The following is a 10,038-nucleotide window of genomic DNA, read 5'->3' as shown; positions in this document are numbered from 1 at the left end:
ACTTTAAGGCAGAGCCAAGGCTCACATGACTATACCAAAAACAATAGTCGAACACGTTTAAATGCTACGGAGCACATGGGTGTAGACGTTTTGGAACAGTACACCGTTTTGCGTTTACTGAAGAACTTGTACACCACCCTGTTGTACTGAAAAAAAGAGCTATTAACCGTTATTAAAAACTAGTTAGTGCCCCACAATAACGATTATCAAGAGAAATATTTGGGTTTGATGTCACAAATAGAATATAGTATCTCACAAGTTATACGCTTAAATACATGTTGTGCAATGTATTGTACACTCCAGTCTGTGTTATTGTGATACCTGATCATAGGCTTGTCGCAATGCGGTACCTTGTACACCCCAGTTAACCCCATCAATGTGGTCAGTACACCCTTGGGTGTACAATACATCTGATTGAAAAGCACTGGTGTAGATAATAGTTAGATCAAGAATGAACGTCGAATACTGAAGTAATAAATATGTTGAAAATGAATTGAGATTTAGTCTAAACGTTAACATTCCTGTATGGACAATTGGTCATCGATGTTTATTAAACGTTTAAACGCGTTTTGTTGAACAGTAAGCAATTCTGGATTGATTGTTTATCAGAAACACAGCGTTTTTCACGGTCACCATCACTAATATCCCCATCACCGCTAAAAGCCAAATTAGAAAAATATGCGTGGCCATAAATTGCTTTTTATTAGGATTTAAAGTACGGCTTAACTAAACCGTGGCCCTCAGCCCAGGGGACAACAGAGCAGTGTTCCGGGACCGAGCATATATGTTTTTAATTACAGGAAAGTTGAACTGAAATTTTAACGTCGATTTCAATGCGACTTACGTAAAGCATTTTTCCAATTCGTTAGCAAACGAAGTTTTTAAGCCAAAGTAAAAGGAGCCACGACTCATGAAACGTTAGCACTGCCTTAAACTTTGAACGTAAAGTAATTGTTGTTACTTGCTTTTTCGTCAAAAAAGTTGGTCAAAACAAAAACTTTTTCAGTACTTAGAGTGTCACAAATTTAATTATTGTAACCCTTTGAAGCATAACTAATGTGTTAGGCCGCGGGAACTGCCGTCCGGGTCGGCTACCCGGCGCCACGGTTTCCCCTCAGGGATAGAACTTTGTGTGAATTTTGTAGCCTCGGTTTTCTCGGCGCTGCGTGATATCTTTGTGTCGATTTCGTTTGCTATTGCGTGGTGTCGTTTTGATATTATTCGTCGGGTGGATACCGAGAGAATCGGACGCATTTGAGCACGGTTTGCAATCTCGTTGGTTAGAGACAAGCTGTAGCCTTATGTGAGCACTTGGTGTGCATGGTTAGTTGCCGTATACAGATTGTCGTTCTGTCCAATAAACGTCTTGCTCGAGAAAGTAAAGTCATTCCTATTCTTAGCAGCTACTTTGGGGATCGTGTCCCGATCTAGTCTGCGACATAGAGATTACATGTATACTTTAACGAGTAAGGTAAGCCAAGCCGCAGCGCTCGAAACCTTCTGTTGATTGAAGTTTTGCAAAGTTTTATACAGACCATGGCCATAATTAGGGCCCCTGACGTTTTGCGAACCACCATTGTGGGCTTCCGAAGTCCCAGTTTGTTAGGCTTTCATTCGAATAGCCTTGGTCACTTTTGCAAGGCAGTATGCCGAGCTTGAAAATGTGCCGGCCACAATACGCACAACGGTGTTGTCAGTTTCTTAGGCCCTTTTTTTTGACGGCCTTCCGACAGGTTTATTCGACGGCCCGCCGTCCCTTTTTTTTCGGAAGAGTGTCGCTCCTATTACCTTAGGTTTCACAACTCAGATCTGACAGTGCAAAAATAGGAAATTGGTTCAATAATGATCCTGGCCAGAACGCGCAACTGTGTTTTCAGTTTCTTAGGCCCTTTTTCTTGATTTTCGGCCTAGCCCTTCGACAGGGTCATTTTGAAGGCTTCGGAAGAATGTCGCTCCAATTACCTTACACTTCACAACTCAGAGCTGTAAGTGCAAAATAGGAAATTGATTCATAACCGATCCAAAATCGCAACTGTGTTTTTAGTTTTTTAGGCCTTCTTTTTCTTGACTTCACAACTCTGAGCTGACTGTGCTGCTTGTAGACGAGCAACATTCTTCCGTTTTGCTGGGTGTCGAAATCTCGGCGTAAATTCGCTTCAATTTCTGCAGTAGTTTACCATACGAGAAGTTGCCCCTGTTCTCCTTGAACGGATCCTGGCAAAAAAACGGCATTGTTAGATACGTATTACGGCAAGGTTCGTTTGTCGGGATGTCTGATAAAATATTTGAAATTTCTACAAAAATAAGAACAACTGGAAAGTTTTTTTTACAACGAACCCTTGACATTTCAGATAATATAAATGGATTTGTATTTACAATTATTGCTTTGTTTTTTAATTCGTCAACATAATTGCTGGTCATCGTGCATTGTGACGCGGGTTGATTTTTATCGTTTTGATTGTTTGGTCATAGTACAGGAAATGACGTCATTTGGTAATGGATAGCAAAACTTTTGTCCAAAATATTGGGTATCATGGTGTCAGTAGCGGAATACAGTATGAGGCATTGGACATCTCTAATTGGTGGTTTAATTTTCCGGCCAGATATATTAGGAAGGTTAAAAATAAACTTTTTATTTAAAAATAAGCCAATCTTTTTATTGTACTGCGAGCATAAAGGTTCGTTTTAGACAAAATATATTTTCTAACATCTTATAAAAGGACTGACTTTAAATAATTAAAGAATACTTGTAAGGACGAGGAGGTAAAAACATTTAGTTTGGCAGAATAGGTTTGCATAGCCGTATTGTCAAATATTAACCAACGTTTTTAAATGTTAAGTCTACTAAGGACTGTCTTGTGATAGCTTCCTGGTTAGGGTACTTTTAAAAACACAGCATTGTATTTATATCCTATATGGTAACTATGAAGTTTCTAATTCAATGCATTTACAACAATACTCGGTGCATGCATTGTAGATATAACCACGATTAAAAAAAAAAAAAAAAAAAAAAAAAAATTCTTCAAAAATTGGCTTTGAATTTACCTGTACCGGCTAGCTTTCTTTCAACAAACATATAGTAAAACACTTTAGTGTTCAGTGCATGCATTTATATACAACCATAATTAAAATAAATATGTGATAGGTTCCAAAAACTTTGGGTTCTCTATTACTGTTGTCCCATTAGGTACTTGCTTTTGTTTTTTTACAAATGAAAAAACACTCAAAAAAGTTGTAATTTACCTGCATCTTCTTTCCATCAAGGTGCTTTTTGTCTTCACAAACATTTACATAATGATCGTAATATTCCAGGAAAAGGTTTCTGATTAAAGCTCTACAAAAGAAATGTTAGTTTGAAACAAGTAAAACGATTTTTTGAGTTACAAATGGCTGTTGTTTAGTTTGCATTGTGCACCAAAACATATCTCATAATGAGAATCACACAGAGAACCTTCAATACACTTAAACAAAATCATTTGATCAGGTAAGGATTTTTTCAAGCAGGACCAGGCTGAAAAATAGCCTTTAATGATTGAAATTATTAACTTCAAAAAGGAAACGTTTTAAATCTGAGAGTGTCACATTATTCAGCCTGCAATACACTTAGGAAATCAGTTAATCACTTAGAGATTTTCATGAAATTATGGCCAGACTAAAAAAATGGCCTTTGATGATTGAAATTATAAACCAACTTTAAAAAAATGGAAACTTTTTTACAACATTTAGAGGTTGTCACATATTTATCTGCAAATATTGTATAGAAACTCACAGAATAAAATTGCATGGAGTCGTTTAAATTGATGAAATCAAAAAAATATAGAATAAATCTGAATTAGACTTTTTATATCTCATTAGGAGTAGTACCACATATTTATCATCATATCTTGTATAGAAACTCACATAATGTCAGCTGTACATCTTGCGCATTCTCCTTCTAACATTCCACAAACAGCCACTCTTATCGTTTCGTGTTGAATGCACTCGCTGTATTGGTCACAGTCGCCACTACTCCTTTCCTACAAAGAACCAAATTATTTTACATTTTTTTTTTTCAGCGTAATTCTGCAAGCTTTGAGAAAGCAGTCTAATGGGTCTTGACTTTATATGTTTTTTATAGGTATATTAGGCAGCATCATTATTTAATATGGTGCTAGTTTAGTTCAAAACATACTTAATTTTATACACTGTAAAAATATATGTCTTTTTTATTATGTTTTTGTTTTAAAAAGTAAACACCTGGTCCTGACACAGTAAAACTGGGTTTACTTACAAAAAAGTTTAGCAAAAACACAGGGTTCATATTATTACCTTTGCAAAGCCTGGTTCATTGTGATAAGGCTTTTCATTCATTAAGGATTGAATTGAAACCAAGACAGAGCAGAGCGTATGTGCAGGAGTCCATCCTGGGCCTGGCCAAGTACTGGTAAAAAAATGAATTTTAAGGTGATGTGAGAAATTTTTTTACATTAGAATGTGATTTTATAGGCCTTCTCCAGTGAGTAATGGTATCAATTAGGGGTTGTCTGATAATATCGGATTGTATCCTAACCAATGCCCCGTGATAGTATCTGTACCACAGTGTTGTAATGAATTAACTTAAGTGCAATTATAACACTGTTTTCAAATGACTGGTTTACAACACTGCTGTACTCATCGAACACTGGACTGGCATGAGATTTGATCTGATAACAAATTAATTTAGACATTCGCGCCAAGGTTGTCGACAGGGCTGGGGAGCCGGAGCCAGAGCTGGAGCCCGGAGCTAAGCATTTTCTCTGGAGCCAGAGCCATTGTTATTATTTTTGTGGAGCCGGAGCCGGAGCCATTTTTTAATTTGTGGTGCTAAAGCTAAGAAATTATATTTTGTTCCATCTCCAATGTTAGGTAGCCAAAAACAATTTGTAAAACTTGCCATTGCATAAGTGACTGGTGGCACCGGAGCTGGAGCCGGAGTCATTGGGTGTGTGTTTGATGGCTCCGGAGCTGGAGCCGGAGCCAAAGGATTGAGTTTTACGACGCTGGAGCCGGAGCCATTTAATAATTGCCCGATGGCTCCGGAGCTGGAGCCGGAGCTAATGCTATTTTACGGTGGCTCCCCAGCCCTGGTTGTCGATCTAACAAAGCGTTTTTTTACTTTGAATCATAATTTGTATAGAAAATGGCATATTGACAATATAGATAACAAGTTTGACTATGCCAAAGCATTTTTCATTAACAACCTAGGACAAATTACTTTGACATGTTTCAATTTGATCAATATCATTTGTTATCGGATAAGCTGTACTTTTACCCAAATATCCAGTATAAGTATCAAAATAAAATAACAAATATAGGACATTGTTAGGACAGAAAATAAACTCAGACCACAGGATTATTTTTGTAAACTAATTACCACTTGCCAGTAATATTAATTTGATTTGGAAAAAAATACAATTACCCGATAGTGCTGAGACAGACTTTGCCATTTTTGTAAAGGTTTGGGTTGAAGCGAACAGTGTTGTTGGCAGTTGTGAGAAGTCGTACGCGAGGACTCGTCAGAGGGTAGTTGGGGGAAAAACGTAGAACGAAAAGGAAAAATCCACCTGTTGTATAAAACATAGAAACTGTGAAAGATAGCTTTAATTCAGGGTGCAAGTGTTTAAAAACAGCACAGGCAAAATAAACTTGCCATAAACAGAAAACAGTTTTTACCTAGTGCCCAAAATTTTTTGCAAATAAATCTACTTAGTGGGCAAATAAAATGGAACCACAAAAACTTAAAAAAAAGGTCAAAACATATAGTTTTGCCTCAAAATTACAGCAATGTTAAAAAAATCGATAGTATAACAAACATTACCAATACATTACACCAATATATAGCCACCTTCATAAGGTGTGTCAAACGGCCCGGTTAGAAGGGCATAAACCAGCGTGATGTCATCGGGGTCTGGCACTATTAAAATTCCGGGCGGCGGATCTTTGTATATCTCCATCAAGTCTCTGAAAAATGTCCAAAATTCTCATTCTAATTGAATCCAAATGTGTGATTTATATTTATATCTGGTAATTGAAACTGCTAAAATAAAAATTTAGTACACCAAACCATTGTAGTGTACTAATAATATTAATAACAAAATTGAACTTCTTGCTTGTCAAATACACTTTTTTAGCTTTTTGTGTAATTGTAATAATTTATTTGTTTCAACAAATGTTCTGTGCCATGTCAAAAGGGCTAGACTACAAACTATGCAGTGTTTGACATGGAGTTTGTTAAAATATTAACTTTTCAAATAATTATATCTTGTTTTTTTCTTGTGTGTGATTTGATTTAAAAGCTGTTCTGTGAAAAACAACTATTCAAATACCCACTTTTTGATTCTGATAACTGTGGTCGTCGGTGGTTTCTGATTGGTCCAATCAGGTGAAAGCAGTGGGTCCCAACTTGTAGCCATGGCATTGGACACGACCGTAGATGAATTTGCATCGGGAGAAGGATAAAAGTCTGCTGTGTCACTGCTGAACGTTGTTTTCAGTGGTGTCTTGGAAGCCATGTTTATAAGTTTGTTACAAAATTGCTGAAAATATCCTGTGAATACAACAGGTTTTTGTGCTTGAGTTTGTCAACAAATTTGGTGCTAATCTAGAATCCTTCCACTTGTTTTACAGTAACGAAACGAGTTGTTAATATAGGAAAATAAATATAACAATGATACTTGACCCACCCAGGCCCAAACTTACACTAATGTACATTAATATACTGTACTCGTGATTTATTATACTATACTTGGTATTTTAACATACTATACTCAAAACCCACCAAAATAATGACAGCAATATAAACCCCCTGGCAAAAATGTGGTAGGATTCTAGACCAGTGCCAAAAATTAACACCAAGTTTACAACAGAAAAGAATAATAAACACTGGTCTAGAATCCTAACACAACACACATTGTTTGGGTTAGGGAGGGTCAAGTATTATTATTAAACAATGAATATAATAATACTTGACCCACCGATACCTAAACGCTAACTCGCACTCTAACCTTGATATTGTGCGTTGATTTATTAACTGTGGTGGGATTCTCCACAAGCGCCGAATATTACTGAATTGACTGGCTAATCCTTTTATTTTTATAATTTCTAGAAAGCTAATTATGTACTCTGTCAGACTACAAAATTTGTATACATTGCTGTAAAAGTTCTGAGAAGCCTATAAATTCGTTAAGCATTCTCAATATTTTCAATGGACATGTTATTCCACTCAAAAGACACTTTTTACACCAATGATCTATACGATTTCTGACTAATGAAAAAATGGGACGAATTCCTAACAGTAGCAAACATTATCTGCCAGGGAACAACAAAGTAAACAGACAAATTGGCAATTGTGTCTTTACTATGTATTGTTGTTTAAGGCTAAAACTAGGTACCTTTCCCAAAAGCTATAGTGACTTATCAAAGTCTAAATTCAGTGGTATTATGTCCTTGTTTAACATATAGGCTCATTTTGCGTTAATTGTTGATAACATTAGGCCAAAGTGCATTACGTCGTCAGCTACTAAACGCGATTCCATACGTAAACAAACCTACGCTGGTTTTGCATGAAACACGGAAGTCTTTTCTGGACTCGTTGAACAAAATTAAAAATGGCGACCAAAAACACCTTGTTAGCCTTGTTAAATGTTTCGTAAGTACACCTAAATATATTCTAACTTGCTTTGTGGCTACATTTAAACTTTAAAATTAAGTTTTTTCGGCTTATATGGCGGAGTTAATTGATTTACTCACTCGATGACGTAATGCCATGAAACAGCGTTTTCGTAATATTGCGTTTGAAGTTGTTTTAGTTTTCAAACTTGGTTTGATTACACAGGAACATGTAGGGGTCGTATTTTAGCCCTGCCTACACAACATAGGCCAACATTCGATAACGGCTTTTTCTGCTTACCAACTAAGCATATTTGTTTAGGTTTTTTTCTCTTAGGAACTGGAAATCTTGAAACATGAACGTTTGAATTGTGGGCGTTTACTTTTTCCCTTTTTTACCAAAGACCCTTTAATTTAAGAGAATGTCTACTTGTATCTGCTGAATTCGATTAGGTACTCTTGGGAATATTTTGTATCACAAGATGATCAGGTGGTTGCTTTTCAGTTATTTGACAAAATTAAAGCATTCAATAAAGTTCAATCCCACACTATAAACTACAGTAATACCAGTATTTAGTGTTCTAAACAAGTCATTTCAATATGACTTCAAGTCCAAGTCAAAATAAATGTTGAACTTTTAAAATTATCAACTTCAGTCCATTTCTGCAATGTTTCGCAAATAGCAAGCAAATCTTTTTACCTATAAAAAGTGACATAAATAAACTATTTGACTGAAAAAATGTTAAATTAAAACACTTAAGAATAGTGCTTCATTTTTTAAATGACACAAGCCTAAGTCAAATCATTACAACACTGATAGTATTCAACATTCTTAAAAAGACATCTTTTTGCAATAGAAAATGACAGTCAGCTATTTTTATTGAAATAAATAATTTATAGTCTTTTCATGTTTTATGCTGAAGAAGGTGATTTGAATAGGTTGCCCAAACGTTGGTTAAGAATTACAATTAATAGAGGAGCTGCTTTTGATTATTATTTTTCGTTTAAATTAGTCTGGATTTCAAGACAAGTAAAGAAGATTATAATCACAAAATCTGTGTCACGTTAGAAAAAACTTCTTTTATTTGCAAAATGTACTTAATCTATAACTCACAAAGAATAACTTAAGATTCACAAAGATATATTACAAAGAAAAGTAAACCCATAACAAATTATGGTTTCCATGAAAAACAAAAGTTGAGACTTTTTGAGAAATACCAGGCACTTATGAACACACTTGGCACAGATATATTAGATCAACGACACATAAACATGAAACATAATCACAATAACATTTCTTGCTGAATTGGTGATGAACCCTCTTACTACCGAACTTCTGTCATGTTGAATGCACTATCAATGCATTTTTTCTGTTCTTTTTTTCTGTTGAACCCTGAAAAAAATTTTTCACATTAAAAAGTCTCAATTATACAAAATCTGCATGATAAAAATAATTTGCACAAAGATATCATTGTCCACAAACAAAGTTTTACCTAAATATGTGGATATTTTCCCAGTTGAGTACGGATTTCCAACCTTTGCATCTGGATTGTGGTTGTGGGGTTCATATCAATTTTGAAGTAACAGTTGTTTTTTTATACGAAGCAGTAAATTTTATTTACTTCAACTTATCTTTGAGGTGATCTAAAAAATGACACAAAACAACAATATATATATATGTATGGAAGTAGTAAAACTTAAATTCCAACAATTTATGTCAAATTGTCAAGAATACTGACAAAAGAATCATAGCAGTTTGCCAATATGTTACAACCCAAAATGTTGGGTTTTAAGTTTGTTAAGTTTTAAGTCAATCAGTTAAATTGTGCCAGGAAAAAAATTGCTTGTACGGTAATCAATTACAGTAAAGCACATGCAAAAAAGATTTTGAGCCTCAGTAAACACCAAGCCAACAAAAAAATGGCGAAAACTTGTACACTGCCTATACATCATAAAACTCAAAAAATACAGCAATCACGTAAAACAGTCCAAGGCTACTCGGAAGGATTTTGAATGACAATCAACAGATACTCCTTGTCGGGTGCCACCATTATCTCGTGTTTCTTGGATCGCAGGCGAAGGAAAGTGAGGTCGTTTTGTGGGTCGATGTCGCGGACCGTACTCCGTGCTTTCATGGTCAGTTGATGAACCAGGCCCGCGTACTGGACAGTGGTCGAATTGTCCAAAGTCGTCCTGATCGGAATCCCCTCCGAGTTCACCACGATTATACCGATCACTCCCTTGTGCGACTGGATTCGCTTGATTGTTTCTTCGACTTCCGACATTTTTCGGTTGTTTTCGAGTCAAAAAATGTAACGCAAACAAGTTTTTTTAAACGATGAAGCTCGGTAAATCTCGAAAAGGCTTAGCAACAAACGCAATCCGCAAAACAAAAACTTCGACTGTTTACCA

General features: G+C 35.7%; 2 protein-coding genes across 2 annotated transcripts; both read right to left on the bottom strand.

The window, feature by feature from the left end:
* Positions 1–1,143: 1,143 nt before the first annotated feature.
* LOC146134588 (ubiquitin-conjugating enzyme E2 Z-like) lies at positions 1,144–6,559 on the bottom strand. The gene is made up of 7 exons (XM_083396749.1): positions 6,349–6,559; positions 5,864–5,979; positions 5,438–5,582; positions 4,309–4,420; positions 3,901–4,016; positions 3,244–3,334; positions 1,144–2,214 (listed from the first exon to the last, which is right to left on the bottom strand). Exons 1-7 carry the CDS (start codon positions 6,528–6,530, stop codon positions 2,071–2,073), a joined length of 906 nt encoding a protein of 301 aa, XP_083252875.1. The 5' UTR covers positions 6,531–6,559; the 3' UTR covers positions 1,144–2,070.
* A 2,770-nt stretch (positions 6,560–9,329) lies between these two features.
* Positions 9,330–10,017, bottom strand: LOC146134587 (dynein light chain roadblock-type 2). Its single transcript, XM_083396698.1, has one exon. The coding sequence runs from the start codon at positions 9,909–9,911 to the stop codon at positions 9,621–9,623; it is 291 nt and encodes a 96-aa protein (XP_083252824.1). The 5' UTR covers positions 9,912–10,017; the 3' UTR covers positions 9,330–9,620.
* Between the last annotated feature and the right edge of the window lie 21 nt (positions 10,018–10,038).

This window comes from Ascidiella aspersa, chromosome 9 (genome assembly GCF_963924565.1).
Source record: "Ascidiella aspersa chromosome 9, kaAscAspe10.2, whole genome shotgun sequence".
NCBI classification, from domain to species: Eukaryota; Metazoa; Chordata; class Ascidiacea; order Phlebobranchia; family Ascidiidae; genus Ascidiella; species Ascidiella aspersa.
This window is presented reverse-complemented; position numbering and strand designations above follow the sequence as displayed.